The 27,348-nt window shown below is 38.9% G+C and overlaps 1 protein-coding gene across 4 annotated transcripts; it reads left to right on the top strand.

Moving 5' to 3' along the window:
- LOC127647804 (platelet-derived growth factor subunit A-like) lies at nucleotides 1–25,790 on the top strand. 4 transcript variants are annotated; one of them, XM_052132275.1, is made up of 7 exons: nucleotides 1–630; nucleotides 1,361–1,460; nucleotides 9,452–9,577; nucleotides 10,849–11,036; nucleotides 22,504–22,633; nucleotides 23,174–23,313; nucleotides 25,062–25,790. In XM_052132275.1, exons 1-6 carry the CDS (start codon nucleotides 562–564, stop codon nucleotides 23,266–23,268), a joined length of 708 nt encoding a protein of 235 aa, XP_051988235.1. In that variant the 5' UTR covers nucleotides 1–561; the 3' UTR covers nucleotides 23,269–23,313; nucleotides 25,062–25,790. The 4 variants fall into 4 exon arrangements, with proteins under 4 accessions (XP_051988235.1, XP_051988233.1, XP_051988232.1 ...); XM_052132273.1 differs by having other exon boundaries at nucleotides 2–630; nucleotides 1,364–1,460; nucleotides 10,846–11,036; XM_052132272.1 differs by having other exon boundaries at nucleotides 3–630; nucleotides 10,846–11,036.
- The last annotated feature ends 1,558 nt before the right edge of the window (nucleotides 25,791–27,348 follow it).

Raw genomic sequence — 27,348 nt, 5'->3', positions numbered from 1 at the left:
ATGAGACAGCATTCAGTGCACGAACCTCTCTGAACAAGACAAGCCATGAGCGCTTCCCTCCTGCTTTTCCTACCCTCTGTTCAAGGATACTAACCTGGGATTGTACTGTACTACCACTCCATGACGACCTACTTCTTGAAGATACACTCTGAGCTGCATATGCACTCCAATACTGAACTTATGTCAAGTTTATGAAGCTCTAAGAAACTTCAGTCTGGCAGTTGTTATAGCATATATAGATATTAATAATAACTTTATTGCATTGGAATTTCTCATTGAATTTGACTCTTTATGGATTGGATTGTCATGAAGATTTTTTGCACGTTAAATTGCCTTTGAGATTCGGTATACAGGACGCATTGGACCAATACCAGGACTTTGAGTGGATCACTACCAGCTTCCATGAGTTTGGATTGTTCCATGCAGACTTGAGCTGGTGGTGGTTCGGGTGATTTAAAGTGAGATCTTTTCAAGGTATGGTTCTGGACTCATTGCGCTCAGGAGCGACTCCAAGGCTCCTACAGTCTTCATATTTCTTATTGGGTGTAAAACTGACACTGGATGGAGATGAGAACCATATTCTGCTGGTTTCTGGTCTTATTTTCGACCCTTCTGCTGGCAACTGCTGAGGTAATGTGGCAAATATTTTACAAGAGCTTGCTTGGAATAAACAGGAGGCTTTTATAGCCATAAGTTATTGTTTTGGTCACATTGGCGCAGGCCATTTAGGTGAGGTCAGTCCTCATGATTCCTCCAAATTTTGAGATCAGTGTTTTTTTTTTGTGTGCATTTTCCCTCATTCCAGTGTTTGACTATAAGCGCTTAAGACATAAAATACAATTATATTGGTTCAGTTTTAATGCCCAATTTTGAAGGTGAAATGTATTGAGGTTATACTCTAATTTCATGAAATTCCAAACATTTTTAATTATATATATATTTTTTTAATTTATAGCATCAACTCTTAGACAGATTAGCCAGTGCTATTGGTTTAAAACACGATATTCAAGTTGCATTTTTACTGAAATAATTTCAGACGTCCAACTATAAAGAACAATTGTGGCTGCGGATGAAACATTTAAAGCATTTGTTTGGCCTATTTATTTGATTGATTGATCAACATTTGAATACTGTCAGTTTACGGAGTTGGAAATAATTACTGTGTTGCTTTTGCGCTCAGCGCACCGATGCACCTGTGTGAGCGCCGCCCGCGCAGCGACACTTCAAAGTCATAATGCATGTCACTGCGTCATAATGCATGGCGCTACGTCATAAGGTATGTCTTAAATTCCTTTACGTGTTTTCTTGTACCCCTTGTGTGTGTGTGTGTGTGTGTGTGTGTGTGTGTGTGTGTCGCTAGAAGGAATTCCCAATCCCTCAAGATTTCATAGACAGACTGTCGCACAGTGAAATCAACAGCATCAGCGACCTCCAGCGGCTACTGGAGGTAAATTCCCCAGGTAAAGTCTGCTCATTGTCTTCTTGACACCTCTGTGGACTTTGTTCAATAACTTATCTCATGTGGTATATGGCATGGCTGTTTACATGTGTTTATTTTAGTTGCCGTGGTCTAACTTGGTATATCCCACAAAGTAACGAAGCTGCATTTTATGAGTGGCACAAAGGAATTTATAGGTACCCTTTATGCTGTCCAATGGGCTGAGAGTCATAAAGAGTTTTTCACAGATTGTTTTTGTTTTTATAGCACTAGATGTATCTTACGTCACAGCCAACTGGAAGGTTGCTGCTACCAAGGTGTCCTATACTTAAGCTGTCTGCAAGTGGTTTCATTTGCCCACTATAATTTCATTTATAAGCAAATTACCACAAGCAAAAGGTAATTACACAAACAAAACACTCAAGAGAGTATAATTTGGGGTATGAGTGTAACCAGTCTGGTTTCTGTGGTGAGACCATAGGTGTGCAAGGGGACGGGGTGAAAGTGGAAAGAATAATGATAAGAGAGTGTCTGCACATGTCATAAATACTTGCTTCCACAGCCGAATATATGTTTGGGTGAAAGTCCTCAGGGCATTCGATGATGGAACAGAAGTGTTTATGAAAGTGTCTGTCTGTCTGTATGTCTGTCTCTAAATCTCTACCTATCGCTGTACAGATAAAATGTTCAAAGTACAACCTATACAGTCTTCAGACTTTACAGCTTTTAGACATGTTGTTTTCCTTCTTTTGTATCTTCGTCATCCTCTTTTAGTTTGGATAAATGTATTGGGATCACTAACACATGCCATCTCCATGTTGAGCTGATATTTACACAGGCACTCGTAATATATCAAACGCAGGGTTTCCTTTGAAGCTTTCATATGAAATTAACCCAAACAAACTAAAATTTACTGTAACCATTCACCCGCTCAGTGACACTTGCAATTTATTGTTATTTTGTCTTTTTGGCTCTACAATTGGTCATATAATATGTGTACACACCCATATATATTATATACTTATATAAATATGATCATATAATTTATGAAATATTATAGTTTATTTTTTTTATACTATGTGCTCATAAAGGAATTAGCATACATGTGTAAAATAATAAAATGCTTTGATAGTACTGTAGTAATCGAGTTATTATTGGTCTCAACAGACACCAGCAGACTAATCAAACCTGACGTTGCCAGCGATGCTGTATTTTCAGATCATTGTTGCTATAGGCAACAGCACTTGAAAGTCAGGGCAGACTATCAAAATGTCAGTTAAAGAAAATTAAAAGTGAGAGATAGAGGACTTAAAAGTGATGTGTGTACTTTTTTATTGGTCAAAAATAGGCTACTTTCTTATATCCCAGATTAATATGCAGAGACAGCTTTAAGAAAGCATCAAGACTTATCTCAAAATGAAATGAGAAACAGTTGGTTGACTTTTCTTCTTACGAAACTCGAAACACTGCCCCCCCAGTGGCCAAAGTGGTAAGTTTTGTTGGGTGTATTGGCAAGTGTGCGTGTAATGTCCACAGAGGGGCGCTAAAAGCAAGTTGTGGAGCGAGTTGTTTTCAGATGTACAGGGTATAATACAGTGATGACGAATGCATATTTTATAAACTGTACCCCTCAAGACAAACCCCAAACCTAACCATCAGTGGAGTAAAAATGTAATACTAGAGTTAAAATTCAACCTCAGAAGCCTAATCAGTGACCTCCTGGTTTCGATGTGGGATTGGAATCTTGTTTTCTTACGCTGCAGAAGCAGTGCACTTCCAGTCGCACCTCAAGCGAAGGTAAACAAGCTCGAGCCCATGCATTTACATTTACATTTATGCATTTGGCAGACACTTTTATCCAAAGCGACTTACAGTGCATTTATTACAGGGACAATCCCCCCCCAGAGCAACCTGGAGTTAAGTGCCTTGCTCAAGGACACAATGGTGATGGCCGTGGGGCTTGAACCAGCAACCTTCTGATTAACAGTTATGTGCTTTAGCCCACTATGCCACCACCACTCCCATGCAAAAATGATTGAAGGGAGATGTCGCTTGTCAGCCAGCAAGATGTTTCCGATCCTAGATTACTGGAACTCTCGGAAACAACATGCCGACCTCCTGTGTGATCCTACTGACCATTCAAAGGTGATTTGACATAGAAAGTTGACACTTTGCAACCGAATGTTCCAGCACCGAGCCATCAAATCCAATATGCCAAGTTACTGGCAAGAGCTATCTCCCATCAGACATTTCATTAATTCAAACATGTTTAACTTTTTCTGTTGTGCGACTGATGGCGTTTGGCGTCAGCAGCCCTAGAGTCACGAGTTCTGCTCCTGTGGATACCAGGAAGTAATCGCTTTCACATAATCAATAATGAGCACGATTCTGTGGTTGCATTATCCTTTAAAGATTATATGCAGTGTCCCTGATCTTGAATGAGAAACAAGCGACCTGGTCTGGAAAAACAAGCCCAAAATAATCTTCTTGCCTCACCAAAACAAGCGAAAATAAGCGACCCTAACTTTTCAGTATGGGGTCGGACTTATGGTGTCAATTTAAGTGATCAGCATAGATAGATTAACATACAGAATAGGCAGAATATAAAATTATGTCTTTCAATAAATGTACCCTTAGTTTAGCCTATAAACATATCCACAAAACAATTGTATTCATACAACTTGCCATCTAAACTCCAATAATGAATAGCCTTTAATGAATTTTCTATTTTTTTTTCTATATATTTTATGAGTTTGTAAATGCTTATGTGTAGAGTAACTTGCAATCCATAATGATGTCTAAATCGTCAGTGAATCGTTCTTTTGAGTGTGTTATTTTGAATGTGGAAAAACACATGGAAATTTCGATCATTCATTTCAGGTCTGCTTCTCTGCCAAACTCAGGTCGAATCAAATCTGTATTAATGTATTATATCTTTTTAACCAATCAAAGACTTCACTGGATGAAAAAAGTGCGGAATCCCACCACATGGCCGTCTTCCTCTGGCCGCGTGTTTGACACCACTGATGTAGATGGGGTTATTTGGCAGCTGTTATTAGTGGTGGGTTGCAGTATATTGTGCTCTGGGAACCCAAGCAACAAGGACATGGCAACACTGATAGGGCAGTGGTTAAGGCTCTGGGTTACTGACCAGAAGGTCAGGGGTTCAAGCCCCAACACCACCAAGACACCACTGTTGGGCCCTTGAGCAAGGCCCTTGAACCTATCTGCTCCAGGGGCGCCGTATCATGGCTGACCCTGCACTCTGACCCCAGCTTAGTTGGGATATGTGAAAAATAAATAATTTCACCATGTATATGCAGAAATTTATGTATAAATGTATTTTATTTATTTATTTATTAAGTTTCCTCCACTGATGGTTAGGTTTTGGGTTGGGTTTTAGACGGTAGAGTTAATTAAATATGCATTTCTCTTTGCTGTATTAAATAATTTACAACTAAAACAACTCGCGTTACAACTCGCTTTTGGCGCCACCATGTGGAGATTTTACCCAAAAACTGGAACTCACATATTGCCTATACATTCAAAAACACTTCCTGCTTTGGTGACTTGAGAAAGTGGTTAAAATTTCAGTAAGCATAAACTAATTTTCAACATAACGGAAGATTGGGGGGAGTGTTCAGGAGTCATCATTTTTGCAATTGCGTTTGGAGATGATAGTGCTTCAGAAATCACACATTTACATTTACATTTATGCATTTGGCAGATGCTTTTATACAAAGCGACTTACAGTGCACTTATTACAGGGACAATCCCCCCCGGAGCAACCTGGAGTTAAGTGCCTTGCTCAAGGACACAATGGTGGTGGCCGTGGGGATCGAACCAGCAACCTTCTGATTATCAGTTGTGTGCTTTAGCCCACTACGCCACCACCACTCCAGTCCACTTCAGCTTTAACTATTTATTCCTTGTTGTAAATACTTGATTGTGAAAGGTTTTTAGGTCTATATTACTGTTGTCCTAGGACAAGACTGGGAGCCTCTACATAGCCCAGCTGACATCAACATAGTTTTGTGCGATCATTGATATCGTTAGTGATTATGCCATTATCAGTGTTTTCCTGTTTTCCTTTCTGATTAGTCTCATTTGGGAAGCAATAACGGACTGTTATCCCTCAGATCACAGTGCTAACCTTGTCATCTATCTATATGAGGAGAGTATGATGAGAGGAGGAAGGCACAGATATAGATATCCCGCTAATGGACGGATAATTAGAGGTAATGAATGCAGTGACAGTGAATTAGGGAGGAAACGGTGTCTCTCTTTCAGTGAGGTCATTGCACGGACCATCTCCGCTCACCTGGAACAGGCTGCACTTGTTCTACACTGCCCAAACCCTTTTACCTTATCTCCGTCCATCTGTCTGCCTCTCCTGTCGCCCTGCGCTTTCACATCCAAAAGAAAACATCACAGATTGAGGGACCTTCTTTTGTTGAATGAAAGGACAGCTGTCAATCCATGAAGAAGGGCTAATGCTCTGCTTTGTAAGTCGTTCAGAGAAAGCACTCACAGTTAGAGACGAAGGAAAGGTATAGTTGAAAGCAGCTCATGAGTGACATGTCAAATGAGAGTGAATGAGAGTTTTTGATGACGGTGGCCTAGTGGTTATGATCTGCACTGGTAATGCAAAGATTATAAGTTCAGACACCGCAATTTACACAGTTACTGGAAGAATGCTTTCATCAGTATTGTGCAATAGTGAGTTAGGTGTGTAAATCCAGGTAGCTGCAAGTAGAATTGGACCTGTAATTTAATCAGGTAATGTGGATAAAAATCACCTGCCAAATGATACTTAATGTGTCCGTTTCAAAGTGAGCAGAGGAGTTAAAAGAATAGCTCACCCAAAAATGATAAATCTATCATTAATTAACAGTACCTGACTTTCTTTCTTCTGCTGAACACAAAAGGAGATATTTTGCAGAATACTCAAGGCTAGTGTTGTCCCATTAATGAAAGCATACAGTGTAATTATTGACCAATATATCAGCCAGACTGATTAATTGGACGATATTTGGTAATTTTGATAGTGCTGTCATCGACTGATAATAGCAATGCATGCTTGGCCGATTAATAGAAGTGCCAGTTCCCCCTCGTGTCAGATTTGGTTAATAGATAATTTACATTTTCAGTGATTTTATAAAACAACATTATTTAAAGTGAATGTTTCACACAGAAAACTGATTTCCTTCCATGCAATTTTGCCTTGTTTTCCATTGAAACTATCTAAACATTCTTAAAACATGGTACATTTACTTTTAAAAGCAAAATGGCATGACATATTTTGTCTTGCTTATATAGAAATCGAACAAAATTTGGTGGGGTTTATGCTTATATCGTGAAAACAATATTGCCAATTGGTTAAGAAAAAAAAACCTTGATTCATACGTAAAAACAAGTTCATTTTTCTTACCTAATTGGCAAATCGTTTTTTCTTGATTTAAGCATAAAACCCACCAAATTTCGTTAAATTTCTCTGAAAACAAGACTTAATATCTTATGTCATGTCTGCTTCTCAAGTAGACTTGTTTTAAGGATAAATTAAACTGGAAAATAAGAGAAAAATACTCTGCATATCTCTATATTATATGGCCACTAGCCACCCTTATCTCTAGATATAGATGTCGTTCAACCACTAATATTGTGACCAGAGGTTGTCGATCTCCAAAAGGACCAAAAAACATAAAGCACCATAAAAGTTGTCCGTAAATTTCATCCACTGTATTCCAAATCCCAATCTTCCCTTCTGCCGCAGCTATTATAATCTCATTTGTGGTTGCACACACATTACTTTAAGTGCACTTGGACAATAGTACATTTTCCCATCAATTTTCTTGTGTTGTTGAGACATAATAACAAGGGTTGAGTTTTGATCTGAACATGAGATAAGGTGTGTTTTGCGGGATCAAATACTGAACTCTCTCTTTCTCTCTCTCTCTGTCTATGTGGGTCAATGCTTCATCTTTGACTGAGTCTGAAAACAACTTAAAAACAAGGGCTTTCCATTTGGAAGGAAAGATGAGAAGGGCTAGAGACGTAGAACAGAGTAGGGCTTTTGTTTACATGTCACTTGTGTTTCCTGCTTCAGAACTGTGTGTGGTCATGCAGTCTTTTAAGTTCAGCAGTGTGCTTGGGTGCTCTCTCTCTCTCTCTCTCTCTCTGCATTCCTGAATGACCCACCCTCATCATTCAGCAATGGGTGCAGTTCTTCTGGCAAGTTCGATATAGTTTGATGTTTAACTGCGTTAAATGCTTGGTTAAACTAAACGGAACTATAATACCTTACAGAACAATGTCAGATAAAGACTGGAATAGTTGTTGTCACTGTAGTAGCAACTTCTGATTTCCTTCTGTATTTCTCTGGAATTAATTAAGTAATCACACACATCATTTAATTCCTTAATATAGTTTTTTTCTTGCTGTGATAAGTCACCTATTAGTAATGTTTGCTAAGGCAATCGCTATTACCATTGCTCATACTTGAGGCTAGGGTGTACTTTGTTTTTTTGATTGCCGTTACGTCTTGTGCACAGTCGAGCGCTCTAGCCTTTCAAAGGATACATTTACATTTATGCATTTGGCAGACGCTTTTATACAAAGCGATTTACAGTGCACTTATTACAGGGACAATCCCCCCGGAGCAACCTTGAGTTAAGTGCCTTGCTCAAGGACACAATGGTGCTGGCTGTGGGGATTGAACCAGCGACCTTCTGATTAACAGTTATGTGCTTTAGCCCTCTACACCACCACAACTCCCTTGACTGGGAGCCTGTATGGATGCATTCATTCAAAGTATATGGCCTTTGAATGATACCTCAAATTGTGCAGCTTGTGAAAAATGTGATATTCCTTTTGTAAGCAATCAGACTTATGGTTTTCGTCTGGCAGATGATAATACAGGCGAAGAAATTCCATAGATTTACATTGATGGACTTAAATATCGTGGAGACATAATGGTGAGCTTTTGTGACTTGGCGAGTAAACAACCACTAAGCAACAATTTGCAACTGCTTAGCAAAATGCTAAAACCCAATAGCGAACACCTTAGCGATGCCCTGGCAACCACCCTAGCTACGCCCTGGCAATCACCCTAGCTACACACATGGCTGCGATTTTTGCATATGCAAGCACCACTTACATTTTCTACAGAAAATGTAAAAACGTAGTTCTATTATATACTTACCTGGATGCCTACCCACTGTAGTGTGTATTCCAGTCACTACATCTAGTTTTATTTAGAAATAAAAGGAAGTGATGTCTTGTTTCACAGGGAGACTGATAATGGCTTTATTCAAGCACTTTCAAAATGCAAGATGCATACATGATTTTGACATTTAATTACCTTATTAAGGATTGTCTTATTTTGGACTGATGGAAAGCGTGTCATACTTGGATAAATGGATGGCACACACTTCATTATCAGTTATGGAACACTACTAATTAAAATGTTTATGCTAATGTAACTTAACAATTATATGAACTATCGGTTGTTTAAACAGTACATGATAACTAAACTGATTTTGTATAAAGTGACCTACAGCCCATCCTCCTCTTTAAATAGTGCAAAATGGTCTTATTCATTTGTGCCAGTGGCAGAACCATGCTAGAGGTTGTCAGAAGTTCATATTTGTTCTTTGTGCTTGTCTGTTGTACATAATACAATCTTTGCAGCCATATCCAGGCCCAATATGACATAGTTCTTCCAAAAATCCGTCATGGTGAATTTCCAATTAAGCTAGTGAATAAAGCCGCTATTGTTTGTCAAGAAATTAGTTACTGCATATGTCTGAAGATGGAAATTATTTCATGCTTTGGTGAAGCCATCCAGCAGCCACTCACATCAGTGTCATTTCGCCTCTACAGGCTCCAGGGCATCCATTGAAGACTTTGAATAGCTTTATTGTGGATTCATGTTGGCTTTAAAAGGGAAAAAGTGATTTCTAACTTTTTGCTGTGTAACTTGAAAGTAATACGGAGAACCTGTGTTTTGATGAGGTCCTGGAAATGAGGTGATTGAGGAGGTCAAACAGAGACACCATCAGAAGAATCATCACCCATATCAGATGGACTCCTCAGATCTGAAGAGTCACCAGCTGTCTCACAGACGGAAGAGGAGCGTTGGTAAGATTGTCTTATTTAAAACGTTACAATACTCACTGTTTCAAAACTATAGCCACGACATGTATACACCGCCCATGAAGTGTTATCATGAATAACCTGGAATATTCCTTTAAGCATTTAATTGGCAAGTCATTTGTGAACTGTCAAAATATATCAGCTCTGATATTGTGTGTCCTGTATGCACACACAAACCATTTGATACACCCTTCAACTCACCCAATAATAGTATCGTCAAAATTGTATGTTACATAATCAACAGGTTGGTGTAAATCCAATATCGAGTGCTTAAAAAGTAGGGATGTCACTTTTATTTAGGAAATTGCAATGACTGGAGGGCACTTCATTATTTTATTGTACACAAGAGTATTTTTATTGGTGCTACATGCGAGGTCAAAACGAATCTGAGCCAGGAAATTCCAAACATTCAAAGTTCATGTCACAGCTCGTTGAACTCAACACAGTTCAGACAGGCACACAGAGTGCACTGACATTCACTCTTCCTTTCCTTTTCAATCCCTGTGTGCATGTCGGGATATTTGGCCCCTCTGTTTGTTCTGATCGCTCGAGCACTCACAGAAAACTGTTCAGGCCTCAGAATAGCTGTGTGCCATCAACTGTTGCTATCAAAGCATCTAAACTTTGGGATCGAATGGCTATCTCGGCACTGTGGTCTCTCTTATTTTTGGCTAAGTAAATATGGAGGCTCACAAATATTAAAAACCCTCTTTAATATTTGGCACTCATGTAGTTGTTAGGGGCATTTTTATTGGGCTGGGTGGCATCAGCAACAGAGAAGCACATGGACAAAGAGGCAGTTTTGTCTTGCTTAGATTATATAACCCAAAAAGTACTGTGGCAGTGCCATGTGATGTATCAAATGTTACTGAAAAGCCATGATACTGAATGACCACCATGGTTTTGCATGATACTCTAAGGTACTTCAAAGAATACCATGGTACTATCACAGTACTTATTAACAATCATGGTACCCTGTCATTGCAATATTGGCTTGACTAATGGCGTGAGTTTGGGGTGGGACTATCTGTGGTGGGAAAACAGTTTGAAAATAGTCATGGTTTTTGCTATTCCATTTTATTACACTTGTTGTGCAGAAATAATACACTTCATTACCACATCTAATTTGATTTGTAGCTCAAGCTAATTAATTAAGGAATCTCATGAATTTCCAATATTCTATGTCTTTACTTGATTGCAATTTTGTTCTTTTATTTCATGCATAATGACACTCCCTCATTTATTTTGTCCAGTAGAGGAGGCGGTGCCAGCCACGTGCAAGACACGAACAGTGATCTACGAGATCCCCCGCAGTCAAGTGGATCCCACTTCTGCAAACTTCCTAATATGGCCTTCGTGTGTGGAGGTGAAACGCTGTACAGGCTGCTGTAACACCAGCAACATGTGCTGTCACCCCTCCAAAAAACACCACCGCACAGTTAAGGTAGGACCTCTCCATCGATGTTATGTTCCAGTAATGTGATTTAAAGATGCCACAGAGAATGATAAGATTGTATCCCATGCACCAAAACTGAGATGTTTTCACAGTGCTTTCTATTGTCTCATTGTGTCCAGATGAACAACAAACTCTCTCATTTGTTCTCTAAATAAGATTGGATATATATACATATATGGCGGCCAAAACTTTGGAATAATGTTCAGATTTTGCTGTTTCGGAAAGAAATTGGTACTTTTAGTCACCAAAGTGGCATTCAACTGAACACAAAGTATAGTCAGGACATTACTGATGTAAACAACAGCACCATCACTATTTGAAAAAAAAATATTTTTGATAAAATCTTGAGTAATCATGTTAAATTATAGAAAATAGAAAATCACTTGCCATTATATCAAACACAATTGAAAGCTATTTGGTTCGTTAAATGAAGCTTAACATTGTCTTTGTGTTTGTTTTTGAGTTGCTACATTATGCAATAGACTGGAATGTATTAAGGTCAATATTAGGTCAAAAATGGCAAAAAAGAAACGACTCAACACCAGTTTCAAGTACAGCAGTAAAGAGAAGTATGAAGGATTTTAGGAAATCCGTATGGAAAAAACGAATGGGAAAAACGTATGGTTCTTAGTCACGGGTAGACCATGCATACAGAGACTTCACATACTGTGCACAGTATCAATACTATATATTCAGCACACATCGCTTATGCTTTTGTACTGACATAGGGCAGAAGGCTCATCTCTATTAGGTCAGTGTTTAGCTCTCTTGTTTACATCAAGAGTTGCACTGGAAAATGTATATCACAATTGATAAATACTCTATATACTTTCTTAGTCTTTACTGTGGTCTTTCTGACATAGATGCCTTGAGGAACCATAGAGCACTACATTTTATTTCAATACTTATTTGTTTGTTCACTTATTTATATTCCCTTATTTTCTGAATGGTTGTTCAGTATTGTACAGTTTGATGCCATACAATGAATACAAATGTTAGTGTAGTTAGTGAGACCAGAATATATTATGTGTGTTTCTTTCCAACTGTGGTGGTATATATTTGAAAAGATACTATTAAGAGGTTTATTTTCCCTTCTCTGTTTTTCCTTCTCATCCTAAAAAAGAAGCAGGCCAGCACAGGCTACTGCTGTTCTGATGCGTGATGTAAAAAAGACATGACTGTAAATAGGCCTAAATGCACAGGGAATGTGTGTGTGTGTGTGTGTGTGTGTGTGTGTGTGTGTGTGTGTGTTTTGCCAGATCTCTGCTGTACTTTGGTTCATTGCAGTGATAAGCTTGTCTCAAAGGAGACACTGCTGGGTGTGGAACATAACACCGGATAATGAGAATACAGAAAACCAACACTTACTGGAGTATAAGATACTTTACCCTACTTCTCTTTCTTACACACTCTCTGTCTGTCTGTCTGTCTGACTGTCTGTCTGTCTGACTGACTGTCTGTCTAAAGTTACTTTCATTGGTGTAATTCAGATTGATTTCGTTGCTGTTACTATAGATTGTACTTTACAGTAGACTGCATAATCTGCGTATAGAGAACGGCAGAACTGCAACTCTACATATAGTAAATGGATCATTCCTACAATCCGGTGACATTCTGGCTTTTACATTCTTCATGTTCCATCATAATGGATATATTAACGATTGTATTAGTCATACTGGTCAAGCTAAATTACTAAAGAAATCCAGTTAAATGGGCAGCATCAGGGTGGACAATAACAGGGTGGACAATCAGTGGATAAATTAGCCACTACATGGTCTGTGATTGATATGTAGGAAACATATTTGTAAACTAATATTTACAATTTTGTTTCTGTTATCATAAATACTGTATATTGAAATGTTATTCTATTCATTTCCCATATATCTTCCCATAACAGGGTGGACATGCTATGCTTGATTACATATGAGTAACACAACAAAATAAAGGAAAACATAAATAATACAATAGAGTTATAAAGAAAGTAATTTTGCAGAATGTGTGATGCCCACCTCCATAGTGTGTGTGTGTGTGATTTCATAACATATATCTTCAATGAATGGTCATAGTATCATGACATAACAGGGTGCGCAATGAATCAAGGGACACATAAAAAACCTCCATTATCAGTGTTAAAATGACACATTTACCACAAATGAATACATGTTAGTGAGAGACTGTTACACTAATCGATGATGGCAGTGACAACAGTTGTCAGGGTGGGGAATGGTAGAATCAATCAATCAATCAATCAATCAATCAATCAAATCTGTCTGTCTGTCTGTCTGTCTGTCTGTCTGTCTGTCTGTCTGTCTGTCTGTCTGTCTGTCTGTCTGTCTGTCTGTCTGTCTGTCTGTCTGTCTGTCTGTCTGTCTGTCTGTCTGTCTGTCTGTCTGTCTGTCTGTCTGTCTGTCTGTCTACCGGGGAGTGGTGTAGTGGTCTAAAGCACATAACTGTTAATCAGAAAGTCACAGGTTCTAACCCCACAGCCACCACCATTGTGTCCTTGAGTAAGGCACTTAACTCCAGGTTGTTCCGGGGGGGTTGTCCCTGTAATAAGTGGATACTGGATGAACTGTAAAATAATGTTTTGGATAAAAGCATCTGCCAAATGCACAAATGTAAATGTAAATCTATCTGTCATTTCTGTCTATTATCTATCTATCTATCTATCTATCTATCTATATCTCTGTCATTGTATCTATCTATATCTCTGTCATTGTATCTATCTATCTATCTATCTATCTATCTATCTATCTATATCTCTGTCATTGTATCTATCTATATCTCTGTCATTGTATCTATCTATCTATCTATCTATCTATCTATCTATCTATCTATCTATATCTCTGTCATTGTATCTATCTATTATCTATCTATATCTCTGTCATTGTATCTATCTATCTATCTATCTATCTATCTATCTATCTATCTATCTATATCTCTGTCATTCTATCTATCTATCTATCTATCTATCTATCTATCTATCTATCTATCTATCTATCTATCTATCTATATCTCTGTCATTGTATCTATCTATCTATCTATCTATCTATCTATCTATATCTCTGTCATTGTATCTATCTATCTATCTATCTATCTATCTATCTATCTATCTATCTATCTATCTATCTATCTATCTATCTATATCTCTGTCATTGTATCTATCTATCTATCTATCTATCTATCTATCTATCTATCTATCTATCTATCTATCTATCTCTCTCTCTCTCTCTCTCTCTCGGTCGTTGTATCCATCCATCTCCTTGCCTCATGTTTTTCTCTTTTGCAGTCATTACTTTTATATTCATTTTTTTTTTGGTATTTAGTCAAACCCTGTCTACATCTTTCTCTCTCTCTCTCTCTCTCCCTTTCTGTTATTGTAGTGATTGAGCTGTTATGTAAAGTGTAACAGGAGTTAATGGCTGCTCTTCCTTCTTATACACACACAGCATATTCCTCTGAAGGTTTCCGTTCACTTGCCAGCCATCTTGGCAGCACCCCAGGGCAGTTATTTTCTAGTCATGCAAGTAGAGCTCCTATCTAACTGTTAAATGAATAGTTCACCCAAAAATAACAGTTCTTATAATTTTCTCACCCTCAAGCTCATGCCATATGACTCATTTGACTTTCTTTCTTCTGCAGAACACAAAGATTTCTTTAAATGATACATAATATACATCATGCATAAAGGTAATACGTATGACTCGAGTGATTTAATCCATGTCTCCTGAAGTGACACGATTGCTTTCGGGGTGAGAAACAGACCAAAAATGTATTTTCACTATAAATCTAGACACACTCTGCTCGTTTTCAGTGTGGACAGAAATTAAAAATAGCAGGAAACTTAGAAGCAAGTGTTATGACAGTAATGAGACGGATGAGTAATAAGACTGGCCATTGAAAAAGATTGGCTTCCATTGCTGCAGCCACAATATTTAGCGTAGCAATTTCCTCCATTCTTTTTTCAATGAGTGGTCTGTCTCAGTACTGTACAGCACTAATGGTTTTCCCAGAACTGCTGTGCAGCAGAAGGTGTCTGGTTATGAACCATGCTCAAACACACACCCATACACACACTTGCATGCAAACATAATCACATATTACTACAACAACAGGTGCTGGAGTAGAGTGCGGGGGTGGGGAAAGGAGTTGGACCCTAGACAGAATAAACCTCATTTTACAGTTAGGAGTCCCTGATCTGACCTGCAGTGAGTGAGAAAAACAGACACAAAATAGACACTATTTTACAGTTCATCCAGTATCTACGATAGAGAGTTGAAAGGGGTTGAACTGGATTTTCCTTGCTCTTTTGAAATTAAAAACTGTATGTATTATGTAGATATAACGTTCACAATGCAAAGCTACCTCCCAAGTTCACCCAGACAAGCTGCAAAAATGGTATTGACGTCACAACCATAAGCACAAAAACATATGATCCTCTGCATTCATCAATGCTTAGTCAGTATTCAGCACAGTGGTGGGCCGCTTTAATTCACATCACATTTGAAGGGGTTAGCTAATCTTAAAGGTACAGAAGTAAAAAAAGCCTGTTTACATCTAATGGTCAGAGCGAGAGTGGATAATGGTCATGAAAAACTGTATTAAGACTATTGCTCTTGAAACCTTTACTAACATTATGGTTGGACAAATGTGTTGTATATGGCCCATAAAAATAGCTGCGATCCAAACCTACTCTGTAAATGCAATGTAATAGGTACTTTACTTACTTTTTTTTGTATTTTGAAACATAATACACTCTGAATCAGAAATGAATGACATTAAGTGTCTGCAAAGGTTTCTTAATGTGGTGTTGCTTGGATTTGTGGCATCATATCTTTGTCTCGGGCCGAGGTTTAACCCAACCTGAGCAAATGTTTTCCATTTCCTCTGCATCAACAATGAACAAGTCAGCAGTGGTTTCTTCGAAGTAGGAACATCTAGATAAGTCCTTCACTGGCAGCTGAGAGCGTGCGAGTGTCGTTTATTTTACTTTCATCGCTGGTTTAATCGGACTGCTAAAGTTACTAAATCCGGCACACCGCTGTTCATTCCTAATGAGGATACTAACTGAGGATTTTCCAGATTTGAAATGTGTATGCACTATTAAAATAATTCCATTCGTGTGTAAGAATACACCATGTGATGTGGTTTAAAAGGCAAGTGTTTATGTGTTTGGATGTGCCGGATTTGGATTGCTGCTTTAGAGGTCGGTATAAAGGGAAATCAGACATGGTTTACACTGGCACTGGAGGCATGAGGTGTTTTAAGAATGTTGATTTTGGCCATTGAAGGGCCTCGAAAGGCCCAGGCGAGTAAGGACACGGGCCTCGGCTCTGACGCAAACACTGAGGAAATACAAATAGAGCTGAATTGAATGAAAGTGGTTTAATATAGAAAATTAATCTGTAAAGGTATAATGCAGCAAAAGAGCCTGTCGTATTTGAGTGGAAAGGCTGATGTAGTTGACAAAGTGTGAATTAGCTCTGTGTTGTTCAGGGATACTTTTTACAGTAAGTTGTATTAACAATGTCTCGCATATTCGTTTTTTTCTTTCATCTGTCCATAAAGTTGAAAAAGGGATATTGTCTATAAATACATATCAAAGAATCTCTTACATAAAATGCGCACCATCAGACCGAGTTGATAAATAGTATTACCTCTTGTCTTTTCTTAAGCTTGGATACATTGATTTGGCTAGCTCTCTATGAGGGCAGCATTAGTCTTGTCTCTACTGGCTATTTAATTAATTAACGGAAGTCAATTAATATAGTGTAAATGTACAGTTAGTCATTTAGCAGGTGCTTTTATCCAAGCAGCTTACATTTATGAGGAGCTCTACTCTAGCTTATATAATGATAGAAATAATGGTGGAGTTGAGTTGGTGAAGGGATGCAGGATAAATTGTCGCAGTGGTAAGCAGCCGTTTATACAGTGGGTATGCATCCAGAGTGAGCTTTCTGCCACCACGATCACCGCGTTAATGAGTCATTAGCAGATTTAAACCACTAAGGGGCGCTATAACCACAGAATTTCTACACCACCTGGATTGAGGTGAGTCACTACAACCCACCACGAGGACTTAGAGTGGATTGGGAATTGGGCATTCCTGTTTCCTGTCTCCATTCTTAATATTATCTTTTATAAGGACAGATTCATGTTTCAACCCCATTTCATGTCATCGAAGACACATCTTTTAATTTATAAAACGTCCACAAAGTATTTTAAACGTTGAAATAAAATGTCTGAAGGGAGTGAGCTGTTGTTCTCTCAGTGATCGGCGGTTGGGATTGCGGTGGGCGTTTTCTCTGACAGGGGATCTCAGCGTCTTGGTCAAATTAAATTATTATCTTAGACATTGGATGATCAGTAGAGCGCCAGTTTACGGTGCTAATAATGGTTGTGGGGTGGGTTCCAATTCGGCTTTTCCCAAACCACTTTTCATCCCATGTCATGACATCAGCGAAGACAGACTCTTTCTTTGATAAACATGAACATAAAATATGGCTTCAAAATTAAATAAAATCCTTTAAATGCTGAGAATATGTTTTAGCATTTGTTTTGAAAGTTTAATTGACTTTTAAGGCATCTATATCAAATATTAATATTTATTTGAATAAATGCATATATGATGTATGCAATAATGGCATATCACATGACAGTTGGGTACATTTGACTTCAAGTAGAGTTGAGGCGAATCTTTCTAGCAAGTCAGTCCACTGTCGGACATCTTTGGAATGCTCTCGGGAGGCTATTTCCAGTCATGCCAGTGCAGCTCCTATCTACTTGAACGGGGAAAGACAGAAATCTCCAAAAAGATCGGTCAAGATTACAATCAAAGTACATATTTCAAATCAGCAATACAATTTGAAAATATTGGAATAAGAAATTGCGCTTCTTTACCTCATTTTACACTAAAACACGCAATATTCTGAACACGGGTTCAGAGGGGTCCCTTTATTGTGTATGAGTGACAGTAAAGGGATTTTATTGGATTTGACCAAGCCATCACGCACTCATAACACATGCACAAATGGTCAAAACAACTTAATGCGCATTTTAACTAATGCAAATCTCTGCAAAATCCACCTCCTCTTAGCGCATTAAATATTAAGCGAATTTTGAGAATTGATTTGCATATCAAGCATTTCCATTCAGGATTTCTTATGCGCATTTTTAAAATGAGCATAAAAATAGTTGGATAGGAACACAGCTAGTGCCAGCCACATCGCACAATGCATTTATATGAATCTGCTGGATATATTTTACTTACCATGTGCATCTCTCAATCCTGCAATTTGTTACACATGTCATTCTATCGTACCGATCACACTACCACTAGGCTATCAGTCCACATGAGATGACTACAAGATCTTGAGCTTTTCTCAACTACACACCATCCTCTGCAACTTTAAATATAAATCAAATCATATCATATATCATTTTAAAATAATGAGCAATATACTGGCGGCCAAAAGTTTGTAATAATGCACAGATTTTGCTGTTTTGGATTGAAATTGGTACTTTAATTCACAAAAGTGGCATTCAGCTGATCACAATGTATAGTCAGGACATTACTGATTCAAAAAAAGAAACCCCATTTCCAGCAGCCATCACGCCAACACCTTATCCTTGAGTAATCATGCTAAATTGCTAATTTGGTACTAAAAAAAATCACTTGCCATTATATCAAACACAGTTGAAAGCTATTTGGTTCATTAAATGAAGCTTAACATTGTCTTAGTGTTTGGTTTTGACTGGCCTATGTTAAGATTTCAGAGAAAGAAACAGCTTTCTCTAGAAACTCATCAGTCAATCATTGTTTTGAGGAATGAAGGATATACAATGCTTGAAATTGCCCAAAAAACTGAAGATTTCGTACAAAGGTATACACTACAGTCTTCAAAGACAAAGGACAACTTCTCTAACAATGACAGAAAGAGATGTGGAAGACCAGATGTGCAACTAAACAAGAGGATAAGTACATCAGAGTCTCTAGTTTGAGAAATAGACGCCTCACATGTCCTCCGCTGACAGCTTCATTGAATTCTACCCGCTCAACACCAGTTTCATGTACAACAGTAAAGAGAAGACTCAGGAGGTCTTATGGGAAGAATTGCAAAGAAAAAGCCACTTTTGAAACAGAAAAACAAAAAGAAGAGTTTAGAGTGGGCAGAGACACACAGACATTGGACAACAGATAACTGGAAAAGAGTGTTATGGATCTTAAACCCATTGAGCTTTTGTGGGATCAGCTAGACTGTAAGGTGTGTGAGAAGTGCCCGACAAGACAGACACATCTGTGGCAAGTGCTACAGGAAGTGTGGGGTGAAAGGTCACATGAGTATCTGGACAAACTGACAGCTAGAATGACAAGGATATGTAAAGCTGTCATTGCTGCACGTGGAGGATTTTTTGATGAACTCTTAGTTCATCAAAACTAAGCAGTAGTTTTGATGAACTACTACTAAACAAAACTCTAGCAGTAGTTTAAGAAGTTTTAAATTGTAATAGTAATTTTTCACGTTATTAATGTCCTGACTATACATTGTGATATATATATGAGATCACATATTTCGTTGAGTACCCACTGTATATGCCATTACATACAGTAGGTATCTATTGTTAGAACTCCAAGTCTTTGCACCAAATATTGCAGTAACTTAAAGGGATAGTTCACACAAAAATGAAAATTCTCTCATGATTTACTTACATTTAAGCCATCCCAGATGTGTATGACTTTCCTTCTTAAGCAGAACCGAAATGAAGAATTTTATAAGCCCTTTTCAGCTGTGTTTGCCCATACAATGCAAGTAAACAGGTGCCATCAGGCTGCTTGACAGTCTACAATTGCATATTTAGACAACATACAAGTAATCCACAGGACTCCAGTCGATTAATTAATGTCTTCTGAAGCAAACCGATAGGTTGGTGTAAGAAGCAATTAGATAATTAAAACATTTATAACTTAAAATAGTTGCTTCCGGCACTGGATTGCTATTGGAAATGACCTAACTCTCATGTGACGTTCATTCCTCAGTTGTAAACAAAGTGTGTGCTTCCGACTTCTTGTGTGAATGCGCCATTGCGCTATTACCCATGTTGCACCTCTCAGTCTTTGTCTTTAATGTCCCTGATGCCTGTTCTTTCACTCGCCCTTTATTTTTCAGCCTTACTTGTGTGGAAATCCCAATGCCTGTTATCCCAAACCCCGGACAATAGTCCTCACAGAGCGCAAGGCGAGTCATAAGGGGGTTAAGGTGGATTTCTAGAATCAGGTTCTTGCTCTTTCTGTTATGGGGAGCTGGGGCTGGATCAGATGTCACACCATTAGTGCGGTGTGCGTGGATTTCGCAGGGCATTCGTTTTGGCATAAAGTACTGTGGTTTATAAATAGCACTTGCTGGGCCTCCTAAGGAGCACTGGGTTTTTTTTAAATCATATTTGAGTATGTGTGCAACTGTGTGAAGTCCTGCCGCATTCACGCTAGTCAGAAACAGAGCTGCAAAGGCGATGCTAAAATTGAATTTGAATAGAAATATTGGGTCGGGGCAGAAAATGGCCTGGGGCTCTTCTTTCATATTTTGACCCTTTCCTGAACCCCTTACCTCTTATCCTCAGTCGGAGAACATTCTTGCACGCCATGGGCTGTTATAGACTTGGCTCTGTAAATATAGCCAAGTGCAAGAATGTCCAAGAGGAGAGAGAGTTGTGTGGTAGACAGTGGGACAGAGGTAGAAAACAGTGACATGGTGGACAGAGTCCTGCAACTAGCCTGTCACTACTTGCATTTTCACACTCTATATGTTTGCTTAACTGTTTGTGGGAGTTTCCGACTTCGTGTTTCATCATATGCATATGTTTGCTCTCTGTGAGTAATGCACTGGAGTTTGAACTTGTTTTAGATGGGTTTTGGATTTTAAGCATGTGATATCTACTTTGTGTGCTTTGATTTGGGAGTGCGAGGGAAAGTTGTATCAGTGTCATAGCATATAGAGATAATTCATATAGCGATGTTGGCAACCTAAAGAGAACAAAGCATCAATATTAAACTCCTACCTGAACTCTCAACCTCAAACTAAGTGCCTAAACAGATGTTACTCCTTCAAGAATTTCACCATCCTGGTTGGCATAGAAATGTTTTGCTACTGACCTGGTACTAACCTGATCCTACATAAGCTTGAAAGAGTAGATGCATCTTCTTTCAGAAGGGGTACAGTTCCTTGTCCTAGTACAAAGCTTCTCCAGCAACCCACAGGACCCTGCTGAAAAGACCAGCTTATATCAGTATTTACTTCATAGAGTAAGGGGGAAAACAAATGCCTGCATAGCATTAAAATTTAATTTCAGTCAAACCCTGTGTAAGGCTCTATATTTATTTTGAGTTTAGTTTGGTGCAGTGGGCTTGAACATGTAACTGTTTTGGGCTTATGGCCTAGAAATTGTTCAGCTGAGTTTTCCGTTGTTGCATATAATTAAGAAGTTGGCAGTGTTAGCAAGTTAGCTAGCTGAGCTAACTGAGTGTGTGGTACCCTGACATTAAGAAAATTAAGAATCTATGGTGCTACAACACTGTAACAGATGTTCCTATTGGGATCAAAAGGAGGAAGTGGGACACGGTCATTCCAACTCAGGAATGTCGATTTTTCATTAACAGAAAATAAACATGTTCACTTAAAGCACAAAGGTTAAGCTTCAATTTAAACACTCAAACATGGAAACATGGCAGCAGCCAACACAGCTTCTCAGCTGGGCTCTCTCTCTCTTTCGGTGGACTGGGCCGGATTTGATCTCCCCTGACTTTCACTGTGAACATGGAAATGGTAATTAGTCACAATTCTTCTCAGGTGGATGTCCTTACCACTTTCTCTCTCCCCAGATGGGTGCTTGACCATGCCCTCATCTATACAAACACATACTGAATGTTACAATATTCTTGTACCATAATGTACTCCATGGTATTTCGAAGAATGCTATGGCATTATTATGGAACGTATCTAAAAAGCACAGTATTACCATGGTACATGTCGAAAAAGATGGTATTATCACAATTCTTGTCATAAACTTAATTGGCACTTTTTAGTGTAATGAATCACATTTTAAATAAAAATGGGGCCTTTCAGACAAAATGCAATCTTGCAGTTAAATAAGCTAGACCCAAGAAAACAAATGGAACAGAATATAGGTGCCTCGAGGTGTGCTTATTTTTTTTATAGATGAAGTCCTTTTACCTTGATAGGGCATCTTAAAAACATGCTTCAATGGTCGAACACATCTGATTACCCTATGTTTACATTGAATAACAATTTAAAACAGGGCAGACTGCATTCAGTGTGAATGGCCCCTTATGTTGTGTATGGCAGAGGAAACCTTTGCAGTCCCCATTTGACAGACTCTACTGACCAACACCAGGATAAAGACACTCCTTTGGTAACGTGATCTCTCCCTCTCTCTCCAGGTGGCAAAAGTAGAGTTTGCATCACGTAAGAAAACAAAATTGAAAGAGGTGCTCGTCAGGTTAGAAGACCACCTGGAATGCGTGTGCACGTCACAGCATCAAGTCATGGAGCATGTGGAAGCAGACACAGGTATATATCTTTCACACACTTACAGAATGGCCTGATCATTGAATTAATATTTGGCTATTGAGTGTGCACCTAGTGGCATTGTGTGGTCGCCAAAGACAAACACACCTGTTCGCCAGTCTGCTATTGCCAAACGTCAATGCTTGTGTGAGCTCACATTTTGCTGTGTTGTCCATGTTGAAGTAATGATGCAACTTGGTGGATAAGGGAAACCACAGGTTTGTTGCTTTGTGTTTGAGTGTGTTAGAAAGAAATCAAATGATAAAAGATCTGAAAGTTTGTCTGAAAGTTCTTCTTCAGGTTCAATGGGTTTCTGTTCCTCGTGTCAACCTTGTGCCATGATAAAAGGGTTGGAAGCTCATATAAAGCTCAAATATTCCTAAAGTCCAATTGCAGTCAGTTTTATCCCTCCCAGCAGCCATAAAATATTGTTTTTTCTTTCTCTGTCTATCTATCTGTCTGTCTGTCTGTCTATCTATCTATCTATCTGTCCACTGAACCACACTTTGTCTGTCACACATCTGCTTGCACCCTTCCTCATAGCTGTATTTCCAGGCCCACGCAAAGTTAAAAATGGTAAAAAATGGAAACGCAGAAGGCAAGCAGTGGCAGCACAGGTCAACAAGGATATTCAATAAAAGGCAGATATTTCCTAACTCTCAGTGGACCAAAATATCCTGCAGGTAGGAAAGTGGCAGAAAGAGCGTGTCGTCCAATCAGAATCACGCCACACTGAATGAGAGACATTTGCACTGTGCTGTGTTGTCGCTTTGCTGCATGTGCCACGGGAATGTCTGTCTGCTGCAGCTCTTCACAAAATCAAAATGTGCCCACAGCTGTATCGTGTAGCTCTTTTCCAAATCCTAGTGAGCTACCTTGCTGTGTACAGTATACATAAAAGCAGCTGCTGTACCATTTTCTAGGCAGCATCATAATACATAGCACACTAAAAGATTGTGTAAAATAGTCAATTGTAAAGGTGCACTCGGTCATTTTCTTCCTCATTAAGCTACCAAAAAAATTAATAGTCATTTTGAAACATATGTACCATGAGCACTAATATGAGATGAAGACTCCAGTCATATCAGTAACCTTATAAAAGCTGTTTTATTCTACATGGAGAGGGTTCCCACATGGGGGAAGCCATGTTAGCATCACATGACCAGCCCAATACTACTCACTTAATCTCAATAATCACCCTGTTATTTGACACTTTATCTCATGGATTCAATTAATCCTGCTAACAATGAATAGTGAATTTCTACAATGGCATCAGTAACTGAAAACTATTGAGTTTGAAGAATGCTGCATCCAAGCCACTAGGTGTCAGGCTACAGTAAGTCCAAGATGAGATAACCAAAATACTGAGTGCACATTTTAATTATACTGAACTGTTTTATTGACATATGTCTCGAATTATCTGATGACTTGCTGTCTTAAAATTTGGCTAAAATTAGGTATTTTAGTGTGTTCACACTCATAGTTCGATTCTCTTGATACACACCGAACCTAACGTTACAAAACCAAAGGCATCAGGGAAAGTCACGACTTGATTGGACTGCTTTTATGACGTATATTTTTTTGACAGAAATTACCGAACATCCAAAACAATGCTGGGGAAATGCACTCATTGGATGTATATATGTATATATGGTGGTATTTTTACCAGCTGAGAACAAACAAAGAGTTAATAAAATGTGTAAAGGAGTCAAAACAGCGCCAGGAATTCCTGCAACGACAGCTGGCGGGCGGTTCCGACGCCAGTACTGAACTGTAATGGGAAACATAGCTCCTATGATGAGAAGAACCAGGTATTCTTGGGATCAATATTAGGCAAATTACTTCCTGTTTTTGGTCCATGTAGACATCTTTTGTCCATGTTGCGTTCATATATCAATTGAACCGTACCAGAGTACGTTTGGAAGCGGACCGAGACCCACTTTTCAGGCGGTCTCGGTTTGCTTGTTTAGTGCGCACCAAGGTTCGGGTGACAGCATTCACACTTGTTCAAATGAACCGCACTAACAGAGCAATCGCACCAATCCTGCCAAGTGTGAACACACCCTTAGAGGACAGATGTGTAAAATGCGGTGTTAGTTCCCAGCCCACTAGATTTTGTGAAATAACTTGTGTGTTTGCCATAATTATGAGTATACATGTACAGTAAATTAAAATATATGGATTAATTGTTTGGTTAACTTGATCACAGAATGTTCCTTTCACATTATTCTTTCTTTCTGTCTTGTGCGCTCACTCTATGCCCAATAATAGACATTAACATCACTGTGTGGTGGATATGTGCACCTCAAACACAAAAAGCATGTCTTTCTAAAGAAGTAATCATAATCACATTACTTGGAAACAGCACCAAATTCCACAGACAAGTGATCTGGATTGCTTGTTAACATCTATTCTTTTTCTCTCCCTCTAGTGGACATGAGGTGAAACCACATTAAACAAGTCATTAAAGGACAACAGCGGTTTTATAGTGCGCCAACAGCACTGGGACTTTGACCTCTGAACTCTGACCCATTGTTGTTAAAAAAAAAGAGACTGTATCCACAGGGACTTCATACAAACCCAACGCCAAAGGTGCTTTTTACTTTCTCAGAAGTACTCTGTCAAACACTGAAGACAAACAAGATTGGTATTCAGTTAATTATTAAGTGGTAGTACACTGGGCAGAAACAAAACTGAAATGGAAGATGTTTGCTTCGTTTCTCTGTTGTTCATGTATATGATTCTCGTAAAGGTCAAGATGAGGTGAAATCCTTTTGGAGAACACTAAGTTTGTAGAGACTATAAACTTCACATGCTTTGGCTTGGATCTGCTCAAGAAAGACTATAGATGCCTATGAGGAATGGACTTGACAAACTCACAAGGCTCTAGTAATTTAAAACGCGGAAGGATATAAAGGGATGTTTGGGCAAGCACGAATGTGTTGTCAACTTTGCTAAATGGAAGAGGCTATTTTCTGTTTTTCTACAACCCAACCTTGGTCCACTTGTGTCCAAAGTATTTACATTGTTATTTCAATGTGCCTCTAGATGTTTTTGTCCTTCTGAAGAGTTAAGCTGCCTGTCCATGAACAGAGAAAGACTCGAGAATAAAGAAGACAAAGTGTAATGCAGTAATTATGCCAGAATAAAGTATTTATGTATGCAATCTCTTTCTCTCAAGGACTTTTTCTGCATCATTTTCTCAAAATCTTATTTCATTGTTGCTCATATTTTACAGCATATCTCAGAACTAGGTTTTTGTGTATATAATTTCTTTGATAGGAAGATATGTAAGAGACAGTAATGTAAAGATGCTTTATGTTTTGTTAAACTACATACAGTTGAAGTCAGACGTTTACATAACACCTTCCCTGTCTTAGGTCAGTTAGGATCACTACTTTATTTTATGAATGTGAAATATCTTATAGTAGAATAATAGTCGAGAGAATGATTTATTTTTGCTTTTATTTCTTTCATTACATTCCCTGTGGGCCAGAAGTTTACATCTACTTTTTTAGTTTTTAGCTAACAAAGGGAACTGAATTAACAATCAACAAAACTTTAATGAGACACCAACATAAAACTGAAACATAATGACACTCACAGAGTGGCCACATGCATCTCTCTCTCTCTCTGGCTCCTCTTTTTATCTCTCTTCTGCTTATTGGACAACTCAGCGACGGGCGTGCATCCTCTCGGCTACACCCTCCTCCTCGTCACACCCCCACCACCCGATTCAGGCCGGGGAACCTCCAGTCTCACTTAACCACCGCCCCGTTCCTGGACGGGAGGAGTTGCCCCTTTGGATATTCCATCACCGGCTAGTCTTCCCCACCTCCTGGGTACCTGGGTAGGAGGAGGAGATAAAGAAAGAGAGTGAAAAAAAAGAAAACCGGCTCCCGCGGGTATGCCGCCCACCCGGTCCTCAGCCAGTCCTCCGCCCCCTGACGGATGGCAGCGGTTCCTCCACCTCCTGGCGGACGGCAGCATGTCCTCCATCCCCTGGTGGATGGCAACGGCTCTTTAGCTTCCTGGCAGACGGCAGCGGTTCCTCTGGCTCCTGGCAGACGTCAGCGACTCCTCCATCCACTGGTGGACGGCAACAGCTCCTTCTCTTGGCGGATGGCAGTGGACAACTCCAAGACAGCTAGCCCTTCCTCCCTAACCGGGTTTTGGCACCAGTGTAACAGTTCGGGAAAGTATGATGCTGGAACCGAATTAACAATAAACAAAACTTTAATGAGATACCAACATAAAACTGAAAAATAACGACACACACACAGAGCAGCCGCGTGCATCTCTCTCTCTCTCGCTCTCTGGCATCCCCGGCTCCTCCTTTTATTTCTCTCCCTCTGATTGGGCAACTCAGTGCCGGGTGTGCATCCTCTCGTCCCGGCCATGCTCTCCTCCTCCTCATCACAAATTTCCTTAGGTATGAAGCTATGTAATAAATAAAGAGATCTAAACATATAAATAGTACATTTGATCATATTCACATACACTTTTTTTTTCAGGTAAAAATATTTAAACTGTTTTAAAAACAAAAATAATTACTTAATATGAAGGATGACATAACATTTATCCAAAAGTGACTAATACATTCAAGGTATACATTTTGTCCGTTTGTGTTTTTCCTGGGAAGAAAAGATATTACGTTTTGTTTTCAGAGAAATATAAAAGTGGGGTTAATTCTAAAATGTATTTGCTGCTTATTTTAC

The sequence above is a fragment of the Xyrauchen texanus genome, chromosome 8, assembly GCF_025860055.1.
Source record: "Xyrauchen texanus isolate HMW12.3.18 chromosome 8, RBS_HiC_50CHRs, whole genome shotgun sequence".
NCBI lineage: Eukaryota > Metazoa > Chordata > Actinopteri > Cypriniformes > Catostomidae > Xyrauchen > Xyrauchen texanus.
Note: the sequence above shows the minus strand (reverse complement) of the source record. Positions and strands in the feature narration are given on the sequence as shown.